At 39.6% G+C, this 19,883-nt stretch overlaps 2 protein-coding genes across 2 annotated transcripts in view; both read left to right on the top strand.

Moving 5' to 3' along the window:
* LOC308103242 (4-galactosyl-N-acetylglucosaminide 3-alpha-L-fucosyltransferase 9-like) overlaps window positions 1-19,883 on the top strand; it is a 274,031-nt gene that overhangs the window by 203,086 nt on the left and 51,062 nt on the right. The window lies entirely within an intron of this gene.
* LOC308103426 (4-galactosyl-N-acetylglucosaminide 3-alpha-L-fucosyltransferase 9-like) lies at window positions 1,985-6,043 on the top strand. Its single transcript, XM_080453385.1, has 2 exons — window positions 1,985-2,078; window positions 2,932-6,043. Exon 2 carries the CDS (start codon window positions 2,939-2,941, stop codon window positions 4,160-4,162), a length of 1,224 nt encoding a protein of 407 aa, XP_080309511.1. The 5' UTR covers window positions 1,985-2,078; window positions 2,932-2,938; the 3' UTR covers window positions 4,163-6,043.

The raw sequence follows: 19,883 nt of genomic DNA, 5'->3' as shown, positions 1-19,883 counted from the left end.
TGACCGAAAACCGCACCACCCCTATTGAAACTAGAATATTCGCAATTCTGGGAAATTGCAAGTGTGGTTGCGCCGACGCGAATCGCGGGTTGCGGTCGCAACAAAATCTGTAGGAGAAGGTGCAAAAACTGTGTTTTGAAGATCTAAAAATCTGAAAATCGCAAACGGGCGTGGCCTATATGGGGAGTTGCGTCATGACCCAAGGAATCAAGGTTTTTTGATTCTACGACCTACGGTTCAAGAGTTATAGGCCAAAACGTAAAGTGGGCTGTTATAGCGACATCATGAGGTCAACTTGTGTAATTATTTTTAAAATAATTTGGCACTGGACTCTTAACCTCCCCTCGAAGTCTTGTAACTGTAGCCCATACGGTTTCGGAGAGAAAGAATGTTGTTTTCGCATTTTCTCATGCAAGTCAATGGGGAAAATGAATTCACTAATAAATTAATATGAATTAAATTATACAACTTCTCTCTCTTAGCAAAATACACACACACGATTCCCGATGAAGCCGGTCATTTTGACATATGGCACAAGAGTGTGGCGCAAAAACTATGGGAGGAGTAGCGGGACAAAATAGTCTGGTTGCCCTGTTAGGGCAACCACACTAAATATTACTACGCCTAGTAAGAAATAGTACCGACTTTAAACACTGATTATAAAAATACTGCAGGAAATCAGATGGAGAACTTTTTGTTTCTTACTTACTACCAATAGATCTTTTTTAAGAAGCAGAGATTATTTAGATCCACCTGATGGGAACGAAACTGAACGAAAGGGGCCTTGACCAGACGGCCTAATAAATACAGTTTTGTACAGACATTGCCCGAGTCTCGGACACAGCAGAGAATGTAAGGGAACTACTACTGGCAGTAGAAATGGAGTGCCTCAAGCTCTATGCCAAAAAAACAAAAGTATCGGTATTTAACACAGAGGACATCATTGCCACTGTGGACGGGACAGTGCTCGAGGTAGTCGAGTACTACTTGTACTTTAAGTATATTTAAAAGCAATTACTTTTTTTACTATTACTTGAGTAACATTTTGACTGGGCTACTTTTACTTGTAGTGGAGTAAATTTGACCAGGGCTATTGTTACAAGTACTGGGGTTGAGTACTTTTCAGAATTTTTTTTTATTTTCATGTATTTTCAAAATACAAAATAGGTATTTGCATCTCAAATATATTTCTCAGACCAATACTTTGTATTTGTATTGTGATGCAATTTTTTTTGACAATTACAATTATTAGTGTTCTTAACCATATCTATTTGAAAGCTCATCAACCTCACAGTCAGTGTGGCTCTGCAGCTTCTCATTTGCCCACATTACAAATCAGTCTGCTGTCTTCTGTACACCTTTGAAGTCTCTGGCATTCTTTCGGGTTTCTTGACTAGGCTATAGGATGGATGCCCCCACCCCCAGCTATTCATTTCAGTGAAAGTTGCTCACCCAGCGCATGCTCCCCCGGAATGCGGAAGATTTGAGCACCAAGCATCCACATATTATAACTCTATGGCATGGACCATATCATATGGCTTCAGGCGATAGATGCGCAGTAGCATCCTTTATGCGCCAAACTTGCAATACCAGATTTGGCCTTTAGTTCAGGCCTTTTGTGATTGGCTGAGACATGCACATAGGCCTACTCTCAAAATACCACCTCAGGTTGTCTTAAAATCCATTATAAAACAAACGGGAACCAATGTAAAGCAGATTCAGCCTATTTTGTATTCATTCTTTGTCGCACAGGTCACTGTTTCAAGTCATTGTATAACTTTGTAGTGTATAGGCTACTCTTTTCTCATTTGTGACTCCCTGTGCTTACCCACGGTGTCATAGGCGAGTTATACTAGTTTGACCAGTGCTTCCAATCTGTCTATTGAGAGAGAGAGAGAGAGAGAGAAAGAGAGAGAGAGAGAGAGAGAGAGAGAGAGAGAGAGAGAGAGAGAGAGAGAGAGAGAGAGAGAGCGAGCGAGAGATAGTGAGAGCGGGCGAGAGCGAGTGAGAGAGAGAAAGTCCACATTCACAGTACTTGTCATTTACGCACAGGAATTGCAGCATAACCAATTACAAAGGTGAGCTAGAGTGTTATTTAAACTATTAAGTACTGCTGAAAAAACTATGATATGATAGAATGTAATCATTTATGGCTGTGATCTTTTTTTTACGTGTACTGAGAATTGTAAGTACTGTAGATTACTGTCGCCTACATCCTGACTTTGACTAAGGGTTAGGACGTTAGGAGGTTGTTAGGAGATAGTGGAACTAGTCTTGAGTCAGGTCTGAACAAAACACTTGCTAAGGATCTCTAAACAATAGGCTAAATTAAATGGAGGAACATTTAAAATAAAAAAATTCTCAATGTATTACTGTATGTTGACTTTGGTTGTGGTAGAAAGTTGATCAATTAAACTAAAATCAGAACATAGAACCACAATGTATTCGCTTGAGCTATCGTTTCATTCAGAGAGTATTTTACATTATTTTACATTCTCTCTCTCTCTCTCTCTCTCTCTCTCTCTCTCTCTCTCTCTCTCTCTCTCTCTCTCTCACACAAAAGTTTGTGTTTATGAACACATGAAGAGGACTGTGCTCCAGTTAGAGAGTTAAAAGACATTATTCCAAGAAAATAATCAGCTACTTAAGCTAACTAAACTTCAATATAACTGTTTTGTACTGTGGTAAACAAAAAATCATGTTAAGGATTTTGTAAAAGACAATTGAATAAATACAGAAACATTTATCATTTACAAATACTGTGTATAAACTGTATGTTCCTAATGCTACCACTGATGTACCGATTTTAACCAAGAATATGAAATCTTACAACATGCATACTCTGAAACTTTTATGTTTTATCGGGCTTATCTTATTAAACACATTGTGAAACAAAGTGCTGTCAACTAACTTGTTAATTTTACTCAACAGGAGAAAGATGCCATTTTTAAGCAAGACTTCACGTCTTGAGATGATCATGGCTTTAGGAGTGATGTGCACAATGGGAGTATTTTTCTTTCTCTTTGAGGAGGCATCTAATTTATGCAGTGACATTCTGCGATCGGGGGGCGACACCAAGCCAATTGTCATTGTGTGGACGCCGCCACTCGGTGTAAAGTTTGATCCCAGGGACTGTTTGACCTACTTTAACATAGATAGCTGTGAGCTGACATATGACAAATCTCTTTACAATAAAGCAGATGCCCTCATAATCTATCATAAACACATTAGACCAAACGCGGCAAACTTGCCAAAAGCACGACCTCATTTCCAAAAATGGATTTGGTATAATGTAGAGTCACCGACTCATACAGTAAAAATACCAGGTCTGGAAAATCTGTTCAATCTGACACTGAGCTACAGACGAGATGCTGACATCACAGCAAGGTATAAGCTTATAACAAAGACAACTGTGACAGATGATGATTTTGTCTTGCCAAAGAAAGACAAGTTAGTCTGTTGGATTGTGTCCAACAAAGTTACAGCCGGTGTAGGTGCCAGGGTACGATACTTTAACGAATTCAGTAAGTACATCAATGTCCACCTCTATGGTGAGGCTTACTCAAGACAGCTGAGCTATGAGGACTATTACCCAACCCTGGCTAGTTGCAAGTTTTATCTTGCATTTGAAAACTCCATTCACAGAGACTACATCACAGAAAAGGTGAACGGACCTTTGGCAGTGGGAACGGTGCCAGTCGTTCTGGGCCCACCAAGAGAGAATTACGAAGAGTTCTTCCCGCCTGGCTCTTTCATTCATATCAATGATTTCCCAGATGCCAGATCACTGGCAGAGTATTTGCTTCAGTTGGACAAGGATGATATGAAGTACATGCAGTACTTCAAGTGGAGAAAGTTCCTCAAAGCTACACCTCATCTTCTCTCACTGCAGAACGAGTTCACTCAACCTATTTGTCTTGCCTGTGATCACATGTCACGGGACAATGGTTACAGTATTGTACATAATCTGTATGACTGGTTTTTCCAGGAGGGGCGAAATCCCAAAATGGCATTGGCGCCCGCCGCGCCTCCGCCGTGCCTCTGGCACGACCGTCGCGCCTCTGGCACGACCGCCGCGCCGCGCCTGGCACGACCGCCGCGCCTGGCACGACCGCCGCGCCTGGCACGACCGCCGCGCCTCTGGCACGACCGCCGCGCCTAATTTTTATGTTTATATGATCTGTAAAGATTATATTTTCATTTGGTATCAGTCATGAATTTATTATAATTTATTTTCTTATTTTCTGTAATTTATTTCCATGCACGTAACATAATCTATCTATCTGTCTATCTACCTATGTATCTATCTATTTATCTATCTATCTATCTATCTATCTATCTATCTATCTATCTATCTATCTATCTATCTATCTATCTATCTATCTATCTATCTATCTATGTATCTATCTGTCAATTAATCTATCATCTGTCACAAGGGTTTTCAGCCCAAGGACCCCCTAGCTGAGAGAGAGATGAAGCAGGGACCCCCTCTATATTGTATATTTTTTTCCATCCACCGATAGCTCTTTGCCAAAAATAGCCGATCTACATGCTCACAACGCCTCGCGCTGCGAGGCGATGGAGCTTGTAGATTGGCTTGTAGATCTGTCTGTCTGTCTGTCTGTCTGTCTGTCTGTCTGTCTGTCTGTCTGTCTGTCTCTGTCTGCCTGCCTATCAAAAGTCTGCGGCCGTAACACACGCACGCACGCACCCAGTTAGATGCCAGATGAATAGAGAGATATTTAGATAGATTTAGATAGATTTATAGATAGATAGATAGATAGATAGATAGATAGATAGATAGATATTTTCTATTGGATGATATATTCATACATTAAATTACAGCGGTAAGGTGACGTCTGCAAGGTAAATGTATATGAAAACACTTAAGTGTCCCCCTTACGCAAGTAAATTAAATATACTTAAACTACCAAAAGTAAAAGCTCATACTCATCTACAAGCTCACGATGTGTCACAAGCTTGTAGATCTGCTATTTTCAAAATATTTCTATACATATTATCTATCTATCTAGATAGATAGATAGATAGATAGATAGATAGATAGATAGATAGATAGATAGATAGAGAGTGTGTGTGTGTGTGTGTGTGTGTGTGTGTGTGTGTGTGTGTGTGTGTGTGTGTGTGTGTGTGTGTGTGTGTGTGTGTGTGTGTGTGTGTGCTATTTTTATCGATCTATTTCACTATATTTGCTACAAAGGGTGTTCAAACTGCTGCCTAGGACAGCAGGCTGCGAAGGGGTCAGGTTTGCTTCTAAATTACTTCGTTCAGGAAGTCTTACGTGCGTGCTGTTTCAAGCCTGTTGGGCAGACACGTAACAACGTGCACTTGAGAACCCGGCCTTTAAGTTGTATATTAATTCAACCGAGACCAAGAGCAGTGCGCAGTGCGCGCTCTGGAGACCTGGCACCAGTCCATGCACATTCAAGATAGCCTGGCAAGATCTGCAAATGTATAGATCTGCATTAAGGACTTGTTTGGGTGAATGATTAAGCATCTTAACATAGTAAAAATGTTATAAATATTCTTTTCAAATTGCTTGATTTTAATTGCTTTATGTCACTTGGAATTATTTGATAAATGAGGGCGCAGGAGTGCACATGTCCTTCCACAACCCAGTTGCCTAATGGCAAATTTCTAATTAGAAAATGCCGATTTTAATGCTTATCACCTGTTGGGGTGCTAGGTAAAGAGGATCATGAGAAGGTCCTTATATGAAATGTACTCGAGCAAAGAGTCATAATAATAATAATAGCGGAATAATAACTTTACTTTATTATTTTGTTGTTTACTTCATTAAGATAACTAATGGCTTTTATAGCCTACTCTCTCTTTGCCCACCTTGGCCTTATAGACTTGTTTCTTTTATGAAATGGCTACATAGAAACACAGAAAGAGTCCGAATTTGATCTATAATGCCAAACCTTGCTAAATATAATATTCAAATAACGAAATCTTATTTGCGACCATGCATTAGGCTATGCAAGCATAATGAAGTTGACTTCTTTTTTGGACCGCATTTAAAATAAGATTTAGTAATTTAAATATCATATTAAGCATTTACTTTGCGACCATGCATTAGGCTATGCAAGCATAATGAAGTTGACTTAGGGACCAGTCGAAATTTACAGAAGGGGGTCCTTGGAGGAAAATAGGGGAGGGTCATGCCTTTCTAATTTTAGTCCAAGGGAGGGTCAGCAAATTTTACTTTGAATTCAAGGGAGGGTCATGCAATTTTGAATTGATAAAATAGTCCGTTTTTTATATACCTTTTTAGTACAGCAGAAACGTGGTCAATGACCCCTCTCTATTTCAGAGGATACAAAGGATTCAAATCAAGTACACCTTGGTCTGTTTAGAATCAATGACGGTCGTTAACAAGCCATCAATGCACAGCCAGTGTGAACGACCCAGTCAAATCTATCAGGGTCTTAACGATGGTGGTTGAACAATTAAGCAAAACTTCAACAGGCGTTAGGCATATTGGAAAGATGCATTATCCCATTTTCCAACACAGAGATATCCTCTTTTAAGTGTGTTTTTGTTGCTCATAGAATTACATACACCAGGTAGGTTACAATGACCAATTTATAACTGGATATTCATAATCATATGGACAGTTGCGTATAGATGCCAGCCTAGCTCCACAAATAAAACCAGAATAATCTGGCCATAATTGATAGCCTAATTTGTTTTATGTTAGGCAACAGTGTAGTTACTGTAGTTAATAATTAAAAGGGCAGAGTGACAAAAAGTTGTAAACTACTGGTTACCAAATACCAGGATTCAATGGGTTTACCACATGTAAATTGAGAACACTATTCATTCTGCCACCACTACTACAGACACTACACTGTGCACAAGACTGGCTACTGTAATGTTCTAATCAATGTGGAACAGGGCCATGCAGAGAGTGCTGAAGGGGCAGGTGCTCAAAATGTCCACGAAAGGGCACATATGCACACGCCGATTTTTGGGGTGGTGTTTTTGTGGGTGTCCCTCGTGCCATTTCACACCAGAAATGTAGTATGTTGGATGTCTTATGCTAATGGGGCAAGATGTTCCACAATAACATGGCCCATGTCATTACTGCCAGTACCCTCTCCTATGCCTCATTGAGGGTAACGGCAGTAATGACATGGGCCATTTTATTTCGACCAAAAATTAAAAATTTAATATTTGAAAGTAATGTAAAGTATACATGATGTGAACATGCATGGTACATCATTATCAGATTATCCTTCAACTTCTTCTGTTTATGCCCCAAAATGACTGGATCTGTTTTGTAGCAATTTGTAGCAATTGTAGAAATGTTAGACCTTAATTGCCGAATGTTTAAGCATATTCTAATCATGTGCACTTTACTTTAAAACATTTTCCAAATATTTCATTTGTTTAACATGTTGGACAGAATAGCCAATTTTACATCGAGGTGCCCAGATGTCCCTAGTGCCCAGCTATCCTGTTATCCCTGCATCATATACCACAAACAGCCTAACACGTTAACTTTAAGATGAGGGCAAAGTAACTACAATTTCATTTGACAGCTTCAGTCCATGTGGAACTTTCATCAGTGCAAATTTCAGTAAAATAAGCATTACGTTCTCATTACCATGTACAAATTTTAATAATTAACATTTCTCTATGTAGCCTATTGGCCATCATTCCCATTTTCATTCTTCAATACTAATGATCAAATAAAACAGATAAGGCAGGTGAAGATCAAAATGTACTAAAATATGTATCTGCAAAACATTTGAGGTGAGAAACTAATGCAGCATGCAGTAACATGCATGCAAACAATGAACCTGACTCTGTACAAACTAAGCTAACAAAAGCTAGTTAATCTGCACAGAACGTGAAGTGTAAAACTTAAAGCAACAATTTATTGATGGGGGAGTGAACTTAACATGCTTGCTGCCTGTATTAACTCAAGCTGTTTGCAGCTGCAAGGATAATGAGGTGGGAGCAGGGGTCATTACCATGGCAGCTTGTGATGGACATTTTCATTAATATTTCATTTTTGCCACGGACATGCAAAATAATCATTGTACCAAAAACACAGTGGCCTAGCCCTAAATGTATACTAATGGACTCCTAATGTGTCATAGGGTCTATTCCAATGTGCTGCACATTTTAAAACAATAGTACAGTATGTCTGCTTTAACTACTGAGCGACCAACAAATTAAATCCTAATTATTTTGGATTATAATAGTTGAGTCTCATCAGTACAGACAGTGCTTCAACCTCAAAAGGGCCACTTAGCTGCAAAGGTGAGTGGGTGCGTATTATACATCATATGGCTAATATAGAGATTGCTGGCTTTTCAAAAGACAGTGTTACTTGAGGACAGAAAGAGATCAAGTTCTACCAGCTAAACCATTTGGTTTGGCAAGGTACGGTAATGCATTCCATTAACCCTCCAAGACCCGCAGTTGTAATATTACAACATTTGTATTTTATCAAAAACATGGTATAAATCATTTGTTTTCCTGTTATTCTTTCACCTAAACATCATCATTGGATCCTATTGTTTAGTCTTGCAATGTCATTGGCCGGGATATTTGCATATAAATACCCCCCACAGAGGCAGGAAAAGTCACAACTTGAAAATCCTTGAAGGAAGAACAATCTCTTTTTCACTGGACAGGATTTCTCACAAAAAAGTAAGTAAAATGTCTGCAATATTTTTTTTGGTGATCATTAGAATGTCTAGAACATGTACATATGATATTATTGGGAAAGATATCCCCCAAATGTAAATTAGAGCATGCTTTATACTTGTTGTTTTTTTACAACTCTGGGTCATAGTGGTAGCAAATAGCAATGCCACCTGTTCACCTGGCTAAGTGGAGTCTTTTATACAATTATGTGTATTTTCCCCACATTGCATTACTATATATATATACCACAAATAACCACAAACATTACCAAAATGTTTTGCTAAAACATTATAGGCAATGAAATGTTATAACTTATAAGCTAAAGCAGTATATTTGTCTTCGAGTACAATTGGTTAAAACATACAAATTGGTATGTGTGTGTGTGTGTGTGTGTGTGTGTGTGTGTGTGTGTGTGTGTGTGTGTGTGTGTGTGTGTGTGTGTGTGTGTGTGTATATATATATATATATATATATATATATATATATATATATATATATATATATATATATATATATATATATATATATATATATATACCAATTTGTATATTGTAACCAATTGTACTCGAATACAAATATACTGCATCATTAGCTTATAACATGTCATTGCCTATAATGTTTTAGCAAAACATTTTGGTAATGTTTGTGGTTAGCAATCAGTGTATGGTAATTGTTCATATGGGAGTCGCCCAGTTAAGAATCTCTCATCATTGTTCATGTGATGGGTGTTGGGATTGCCCACTTACAGTCATCCCCAATCCCTTTGTTAGGCTAAGCATCATCATTCATCACTGATAGTGCTAAGTACCATCATCACTGATGCCACTTGTGAGGATAAGCAAAGTACAATAGGTTGGCCAGACAGTATTGTGTGACTTGTGAAATATGTACCTGCAGTGAGATGTGCTAGTACTAATGTACTAATGGTATTTCTTTATTTTCATTTCAGAATGCCACAAGCAAGGAGAGAGCCTCGCTTCACTGCAAGGGATGTGTTGGATATTGTAATGCATGGAGAGAGTGATGTGGACATCGACTTTACTGAAACTGATGAAGAGTCGGATGAAGAGGCCTGTGGAGAGGAGTCCAAAGAAAACCATCCACCCAGTGAACCCAGTGAACCCACTGACCCACTGACCCACTGCCCCCCCCCCCAACCGGCCAAACACGCCAAACCCAGAATGCCACAAGCAAGGAGAGAGCCTCGCTTCACTGCAAGGGATGTGTCCAGACTGCAATCCATGCAAGGCACCATGTCAACATCGGCCATCAGATGTGCGCCAGGACCAAGTTGGACACCTCCCACGGAAGACAGAGAGGGGGCGCTGCAGGAATAGTGGCTGTTCAAGTTACACCAGCTTACTCTGCCACAAGTGTGGTGTTCGTCTGTGCATTTCAGGAGACAGAAACTGTTTCTGGGACTATCACTGCTAAAAAGCAAGTGATTGTAAATGGTGTTCAAATTGATGGATGAGAGGGGGTGCCCGTTTCATTTTGAGCAGGTGTGAATTGGTCTTCGGTGGAGGGCTGTTTGCATCACATTGTGACCAGTGTATATTGTAATTAGGTTTCTTTAGTACATTCATTGTACTGTTTTTCATTTTGTTCTTTTAATAAAATCAAAATTCTTAAAAATATGGCTTATTGATGTTATTATTCATAATGTACTGTTCTGAGGCCCAATATTATTCATAATGTATACTGTTCTGAGGCCAAATGATAAACCATAACCATATAAATGAACCCTTAAGTTGTTTTAGTGAAGTATATAGACATTTGCCATGCTATTCTGACAGTGAGTAAAAATGGCCTATAGGAAATTCTGCTACCCGTTAGACCCACTGTTGTAATATTACAACATTTCAATAAAACCTTACGAAAACTATTTTTTTTTAAAAACATTATATTTTCCTCTCCAAAGTACTCCTAAAACACCATCTGAAAGGTTGATTATTTTTTTTTGTAAGTAGAAATATATCCGGGTCTTGCAGGGTTAAGGTGATCAGGTATTCTCTGTTGATGAGAAAGTCCAAGGCATGCACATGTAAGACACACCCTACAAGCTACACTTGATTTTTTTGATTTATTAGACATAATAATTACATGGTAAATGCTTCTCACGGAAACGTCAAGGATAAAATGCCAATGGAACACTGCAACAAGGAAACATATACAAAATATGCACATGATGAGTGATTAATGAAGGGCATGCCAGGATTCTAATTGAATGCAGTGTCACAATAGTTTAATGCGGAGGCACCTGACTTCGATCAGAGGTGAGCTAACTTTTAGGTTGGAGGAGGTCCTAGGCTGTGGATGGAGGGTTACCATGGATTATGATTGTGGAGTGTTATTATAGTTATTATAGTTGTTATAATTGTTATTATTGGACACTTTGAAACACTGTCTCTCAACTAACGACAACCAGCTTTACTTGTTCTGCCCTCCTTTGCCTTGGTAGCAAATAGCTCCTTCAGGGGTCATCAACATGTCCGTACATGGACAAACATGTCCGTGGCAAGACTTGTCTATGTCCGTGGCACTCTTTTTTTCCTTTTTGTTTTTAAAGAAAAATATATTTAGCCTACATATTTTTCATTATAATGTAAAAACATATTATAAAATACACAATTGAATCTTTAAAAAAATTGTTTGAATAATTTTGGTGACTCATAAAGTGTCAGGATGACATTCTCATTATGATGCAGGAGATTTGTGGTATTGTATGTTGTACCTGTACATGATTGATATATGGGGACAAGATTACCTGAAAATGTCAAAACATCCGTTCAATCCTTTGTGGGATTGTATTTTTTTTTTTTTTTTTTTTTAAGACAATGGATTAATGGAGTGTATGAGCTGTGTCAGACAATGAAACAATTAAAGTCAACGGTAATGTGAGTGACCACAGTGAAAATGGTGCGGGAAAAGAGCAAAAAGAGAAGGCATGTCATCTGCTGAGAAGGAGCACCGAGGCAAAGGAGGGCAGAACTGGAGTAAAGTAAAGTTGATTTATGTCAGTTGAGAGAAAGCGTTTCAAAGTGTCCAATAATGCTAATAATAACCATAGTAACACTCAATCATAATCCATGGAAACCCTTGATCCACAGCCTCACCATCAGACCTCCCACTCACCTCTGATCAAAGTTAGGCACCTTTGCATCAAACTATTGTGACACTGCATTCCTTTCAATCCTGCCATGCCCTTCATGAATCAGTCATCGTGTACTGTACATAATTATCTGTTTTGACTCTCATGTCATTTTCCATAGTTCGATTCGGCATACCTTAGACTTTCTCATCAACATAGCTAGTACCTGTTTACCTTAATGGAAACCACAACTCTTAAAGTTGACACACATACAACTAGTTTAGCTGGTAGAACTTAATCTCTTCCTGTCCTCAAGTATGGCCCTTTTGCTCCTGCGATGAAAGCACTGTCTGTACTGATAAAACCCAATTATTGAAATCCCAAACATGGAATATACTTGGACCATGCCACATTTAATGCCTGTCTCAGGAATGCCACCTGCCAGTATACAGTGGATAACTTCCCAGTCTCCAGGTTTTCAAAAGTATAGCTACCACTTTAACCCCAATTTTGGGCATGTCATTATAGGCTAAAAAGTTACTGATACAAGCTCACAACATGCTGTGATGTGTTGTGAGCTTGTAGATCGGCTTGCCGCCCCAAATAATATTTTATTTATTTATTTGATAAGTGGCTTGTTTAAAAATGTGTAGCACCCTGGAATAGAGTAGACAATATGGCACAGGAGTCCATTATTATATATTTAGGGCTAGGCCTATGTGATTTTGGTCAAGTTATTCAAACGCATTTTTATATGGTTCTACATTATAATGAAGAAAATATATAGAATATATCTAGAATTTATTTTCAAAATAAAAAATGTGCCTCGGACAAAGACAAGTCTTGCCACGGACATGTTTGTCCGTGTACGGACATGTTGATGACCCCTGGTAGGGCCCTTGACATCACTGCATCAGGTGAAAAGTGAGACTAAAACTGACTGATAGCAGCCAGCTCATCAAAAAATTGTATATATATATTTCAAATGGGTCTTTGGGGAAAAGGGCAATTTGAGGCACCAGGTGGCCCCCTCCCCCCCTCTGCACGTGCCTGATGTGGAAAGCAAAACATCGGACATATCAGTTTTAAATGTCATGTTGTATTTGATGGGGAGGGTTAGGAGTGTCAAGATTTCACGATACGAATACGATACATGATGTTGGGCATATGATATCGATATGCTACATTATTAATGTTCTTTTCTCATGTATCATCAACATTGGCCATCATCTTTAGTTTAAAATAACTTTATAAAGCACTAAAAAACAATTACAAAGTGCTTTGTACACACAAATATATAAATATAATATAATATAACACTGCATAACTATAAGTTCCACAAACCTCATATTTTTGTCATCTGGACTTTACCAACCAAGTGCAGCCTAGTTATTTCCAACAGCTCAAAAAAATATTATAACTATAACTTTCACCGGTTTTAATTAAAAAAATAATTAAAGAAATATTACGATACAGTATGACATCATGACAATACCTATCGTCACATTTTGATACCACAATAGGCTATATCGTGGGACAATATGTCGTGACACTCACTCCTAGGCGGGGAGTTTATTTTTATTTTTTTTAATCACTTGGGGAGGGTCATTGATTTTTTTTTGTCTAAGGGAGGGTCATGGCATTTTAGATCAAGGTACATACATTTTCTCCAGGGATACCCTTCTTTAAAAATCGACCTGTCCCTTACTTTTTTGTACCCATTTAAAATACGATTTAGTTATTTTAATATTATGTAGACCCCTTAACAGACGACGTCACACTGATAAGAACTTTTATTATGGTGGAGAAATTGATGCTATTCAAGGATTATTATTATTATAATTATATTATAATTATTCGTTGCGCACTGGTCTAATACAATACAAACCAATGCGCTCTTGCCCATATCTAAACACACCCACAGCACAGCCTGGCACACAACATTCTATCTTCTAATTCTCCAGGAATGTCTGTGATTATAATTTTCATATTATCAGCAGATGTGAGAGTGTCAATTCCTTGTGTCAATTGTGTTTATATAAGATGATAGTCTATTCAAAGAAGACAATTTGTGCCGCGCAATGCCATTCGCTCCAAATGCGAATGGCATTGCGCACTTCAGTTTTATTCATGGATTACACAGGAAATAATGAACTGATTACAATAATATAAAATTATCTCAAATAAGTAACAGGTAGGTGATACATATGTCCATCAAATTTGTTATTGAAAGGCAATCCAAGGTTAGAGCTTGGAAACCAACCTTTGGGGAATGTCCACAGCTTGGAGCGCCTCAGTGCAGAGTTCATTTGTCATTACAATTTTACTGTAATCCACAAAAGTGTGACTGTTAATTCCTTGTGTCAAGTGTTATCCTGTTAGCCTTAGCACGCCAACAAACATTTCACCTCAAAAATAAATGTGGTCACTCTGGGCCCATAACCTGTTGGCAGAGTTACGAGCTTCTCTGAGTCATGCGTAAAACCGTGCATAATATGCAGCTGTGATGCTCAGATTGACAAGCTCTACAGCAGATCTACAAGCTCATCGAATAGTAATAATATGTTATTATTAGTATTATTATTAGTATTTATTATATATTATTATTATTTATTATTTGGTCCCTGAGTCCCGATGAGACTATAGACGAATCCACAGCGCCTATATTTATTATAATGTAAAAAAAAATATGTATTCTCTAAATATTAATATACTAATATTTCCTGAATGAATGAACTTGGTGAAGTGTCTGTAGGGTCGGGGTGACATGTTGCTATAGTTGCTATTACCCAACCAACATCGAAGCACCTTCATTAATGTCTGTCTGTCTGTCTGTCTGTCTGTCTGTCTGTCTGTCTGTCTGTCTGTCTGTCTGTCTGTCTGTCTGTTGCATTTGACCGATGAAATGAATGAATTCCTAATTTATGCAAGTGAAAACAGAACTACAAGCTCACAACACGTGTGGATGCAATGAGTTGTGAGTTTATAGATCAGATATTTTCAGCCTGACCCACCAGGTTTATTGACCAATCATACGTCCCAAGCTTAATTTATGGACGTAACATAATAGACAGACAGACAGACAGACAGACAGACAGACAGACAGACAGACAGACAGACAGACAGACAGACAGACAGACAGACAGACAGACAGATCGATCTACAAGCCGATCTACAAGCTCCATCGCCTCGCAGCGCGAGGCGTTGTGAGCATGTAGATCGGCTATTTTTGGCAAAGAGCTATCGGTGGATGGAAAAAAATATACAATATAGAGGGGTCCCTGCTTCATCTCTCTCTCAGCTAGGGGGTCCTTGGGCTGAAAACCCTTGTGACAGATGATAGATTAATTGACAGATAGATAGATAGATAGATAGATAGATAGATAGATAGATAGATAGATAGATAGATAGATAGATAGATAGATAGATAGATAGATACATAGATAGATAGATAGATAGATAGATAGATAGATAGATAGACAGATAGATAGATTATGTTACGTGCGTGGAAATAAATTACAGAAAATAAGAAAATAAAATATAATAAATTCATGAATGATACCAACATTAAAATTATAAGAATTCAAGTAAAATTGAGAAAGATCTGGCCGAATGAAATCTCAACTGCTCTGTTTATTATGCGCATGGAAATAAATTACAGAAAATAAGACAATAAATTATAATAAATTATAATAAATTCATGACTGATACCAAATAAAAATATAAACTTTACAGATCATATAAACATAAAAATTATAAGAATTCAAGTAAAATTTAGAAAGATCTGGCCGAAAGAAATCTCAACTGCTCTGTCTCAATGCGCAAAATATGCCACAGGTCAGTGGCGGGTCTGTGGCGGGTTTTGGCGGATCCGTGGCGGTCAGTGGCGGTCAGTGGCGGTCAGTGGCGGGTCGTGGCGGTCAGATGCGGGTCGTGGCGGTCAGTGGCTGTCAAGTGGCGGTCTGTGGCGGGTCCGTGGCGGGGCGTGGCGGGTCCATGGCAGTCAGTGGCTGTCAGTGGCGGTCAGTGACGGGTCGTGGCGGGTCGTGGCGGGTCGTGGCGGGTCCGTGGCGGTCAGTGGCTGTCAGTGGCAGTCGTTCCGCCGCGGCGGGTGCGGCATAGGCGCAGCGGGTGCAGCGGAGGCAAGGCGGGTGCGGCGGAGGCGCAGCGGGTGCGGCGGACGCATGGCGGGCACATGGCGGGCCTGTCTCCGCCGTGGCGGTGTCACGGCGGCCACCAACGCCGTTTTGGGATCCCGCTGTCTCTCGTTTTTTTCACACTGACACTGTTAGGTCTGTTGCAGGATGCACTTATTGTTCTATTGGTTCACAGCTTAGTTTTTTCTCTAAGGTGTTAGACTACAATGTTTTTTAAAGTATATTATCATGATGAAGATGGTGATGGTGATGATGATGATCATTATTATTACAGGTGCTGTAAGTGATGGTTTGTTGAAAAGTTAAAGCTCTGTATTCTGAGAGTAATCATTCCTATGGAGTGTTTTCAGTAACAGTGATAATCCTGTCTCTCCAGCCCTTTAATAAACAGAAAATATATGTTCAGGTGAGTTGCCAATTGTGGACACTCAATGCATGTAATTCACCCTATAACATATTTTCCATAATTCTAAAGATTTAGGAATATTTGGGAAAATGCCCAAAATATGTGTGTGTGTGTGTGTGTGTGTGTGTGTGTGTGTGTGTGTGTGTGTGTGTGTGTGTGTGTGTGTGTGTGTGTGTGTGTGTGTGTGTGTGTATATGAAGGCAGAGGACATGCATGACAGGATCAGAACTGTACAAAGGGAGTCCCTCTTGTTGTGGAAAACAGAGTCACTTTATAATACTCATAGTAATAGTATAATACTACTGACTCTGTTGTCACATCGCTGTATAGATCACCTAGCTCCAGTTCTAACTGGCTGAGAGAGGAATTGTGTGGTAACCATCCGTGTGGTAGATGCACTCATTGCTCTAACAAAGGTCTTTTATCACCCACAAACAGGACAGGAATACAACATAAAAAATGTCATCAACTGTAACACCCCCCATGTAGTTTTAGTTTAGATGTTGAAATGTCCCTGTGGTATGATTTACATTGGTCAAACCAAACGCAACTTAAAGATACGTATAGCCAAACACAAGGCAACCATAAGGAATGGTAACATGGAGTACGCCATAGCAAGGCATTACAGTGAGAGCCACACTCAAATTTGTGGGCATTGAGAAGGTCACACTGCCACCCAGAGGTGGTGACCACAAAAAACTTTTACTGCAAAGGGAAACATACTGGATCTTCACGTTTAACTCAATGGAGCCACATGGCTTGAATGAAAGCCTAGATCTAAGTTCCTTTCTGTAAATCATTTGATTTTAATTTGTCACACAATGGCCTAATTATCATCCACGTAATATGGGGCATTGCCCGACACTTGACATACAGTAGGCTGTAGCCTACTCAGACTTGCTTGGCCTACTCCAGAACTTCATTGACTTGTGTGCACTTGGGGCACTTATTTGGATAGAAGGCAATGAGAGAAGGGGCGGGGGGATTCTAAACCCCCTTTTTTGCAACCAATATATATATATATATATATATATATATATATATATACATATTTGATAAGGATCAAATCCTGATTGGATGGTAACAAACACACACACACATTGAACAGTACTATACATTTCACAGTTTCCACCCTCCTCAGGCAAGAAAAACACCCCAGTGTCCCAGTCGGAACCCAGTCAGTGGATCTGCATTCCAGCTCTCCCAGAGTACAGTGTCTGTCTGTCTGTGTGTTTCTATGTGCAGGGCGTTGCTGAAAATGAGCACTTGTGCTCAGCTACTACCCTGGGTAAATAAAGAACAAAAAAATAAATAAATAAATAAATAAATAAATAAATAAATAAATAAATAAATAAATAAATAAATAAATAAATAAAGTTCACGTATTACATTTATGCAAAAATAATTTGACACACACACATTTACTGTTAGAGGACACACAAGACTCATGTCGGTATGAAATATAACTGCAAATAGACGTTCCCATATACCTGTGCCAGCTTTAGCTGTGTAATTATGCTCTCTAAGAATCGAGTCTACATCCATACAGTAGGTGCAGTGGTGATTCTTATTGCAGGTGGCTTTCTCCTACTGTGGCACGATGTGTAAATAGAGTAGGGATTGCATCCTCCCTTAGCCTTTTCTTGCCCTTATTGTCTCTGCCAGGCCGAAAGGAATGGCGAGAGAGTATGTTTTCCACCCCGTCCGTCCGTCCGTGTGTCCGTGTGTGTGTCCGTCCGTCTGTGACCAGCTAATCTCCGGTACCGTTGGCTTGATCGCAGCGAAACTGTGCACACACACTCCCTGGATGCCAATTCAGAACCTCTGGCCCAAATTTTTCTCATGGGCCTTTTATAGCGCCACCAGGAGGCCGATTTGTGAAAAACATATTTTTTGACAGTACTACTACAGATTTTGTCCAAAAATCCAGGAAGAGCGAGATCCCAAACCGACCCGACGCTGCCATGACGCCGTCGCGGCTCAACCGACGCCGTGGCAACCCAACCGACGCCGTGGCGACTGAACCGACGCCGTCGCAACCCAACCGACCCAACCGACGCCGTCGCGGCCTGCGCCGACGCAACCGACACCGTCGCCGACCCCGCCGACGCTGCCATGATGCAGTCGCTACCCGCCGACCCCCATACCGACCCACCAACGGAGTCGAACCTTCATGGCACCGCAACGTCAATTTCTGATCCATCGACCATATCTGCACTCTTCTGGCGCAGCTCCCCCCCCCCCCCACCTGCGTGCCCCCCACCCCCCCACCGGGACCCCCCCCCCCACCCAAGTGACTCATAGTAATTGTATATTTTGCGCATGAGACAGAGAGCAGTTGAGATTTCATTCGGCCAGATCTCTGGCAATTGTACTTCAATTCTTATAATTTTAATGTTTATATGATCTGTAAAGTTTATACTTTCATTTGGTGTCAGGCATGAATTTATTATCATTTATTATCATTTATTTTCTTATTTTCTTTCATTTATTTACACGCGCGTAATAAACAGAGCAGTTGAGATTTCATTCGGCCAGATCTTTCTGAATTTTACTTGAATTCTTATAATTTCAATGTTTATATGATCTGTAAAGTTTATGTTTTCATTTGGTATCAGTAATTTATTTTCTTATTTTCTGTAATTTATTTCCACCACGTAACATAATCTATCTATCTGTCTATCTATCTATGCATCTATCTATTTATCTATCTATCTATCTATGTATCTATCTGTCAATTAATCTATCATCTGTCACAAGGGTTTTCAGCCCAAGGACCCCCTAGCTGAGAGAGAGATGAAGCAGGGACCCCTTATATTGTATATATTTTTCCATCCACCGATAGCTCTCTGCCAAAAAAATAGCCGATCTACATGCTCACACAAGGCGATGGAGCTTGTAGATTGGCTTGTAGATCGATCTGTCTGTCTGTCTGTCTGTCTGTCTGTCTGTCTGTCTGTCTGTCTGTCTGTCTGTCTGTCTGTCTGTCTGTCTGTCTTTAAATCGATCTAAATATCTATCTATCGATCTATCTCCAGCAATATATACAGCTGCCCCCCCCCCCATAAATAATATCAGTCCAGCAATAATGACAGCCCCCAATGTAAGCTCCCGACGCGGTGATTAACATCACGTTGTTCAACAAATAGCAGATCTACAAGCTCGGTTATTGTGAGCTTGTAGATCTGCTATTTTCAAATAGCGTTTGTATAAAATCGGGCTGAAGTGGTTATTGTATGGTTCATAATATAATAATTAATATCTGCGAAGTGTAGGATTATTATAATTAATATTATTATATTATAATTAAAGTAAGCCATCGGTTAGTGTGATTGAGTGCGCTCCCACGGCCTGGCTGGGTCTGTCTGTCTGTCTGTCTGTCTGTCTGTCTGTCTGTCTGTTGGACGGACGACGGACGGACGGGCAGATACGTAATTCTCATCTCTGCGGATGTTTAAATTGGATACACTCTTCCAAGTGCCCACATGTCTCTAATGCCCACTCTATTTTTGGTGTGAGTGAGTGTGCTTCGAAGGCCTCTGTCTGT

Source organism: Gymnoscopelus braueri (genome assembly GCF_963280865.1).
Source record: "Gymnoscopelus braueri genome assembly, chromosome: 16".
NCBI classification, from domain to species: Eukaryota; Metazoa; Chordata; class Actinopteri; order Myctophiformes; family Myctophidae; genus Gymnoscopelus; species Gymnoscopelus braueri.
The sequence above is the reverse complement of the archived record's forward strand: the minus strand, read 5'-3'. Positions and strand labels throughout refer to the sequence as shown.

Coding starts and splice junctions, on each gene's coding strand:
- LOC308103426 (XM_080453385.1), top strand. CDS start 2,939: ATGCCATTTTTAAGCAAGACTTCACGTCTTGAGATGATCATGGCTTTA.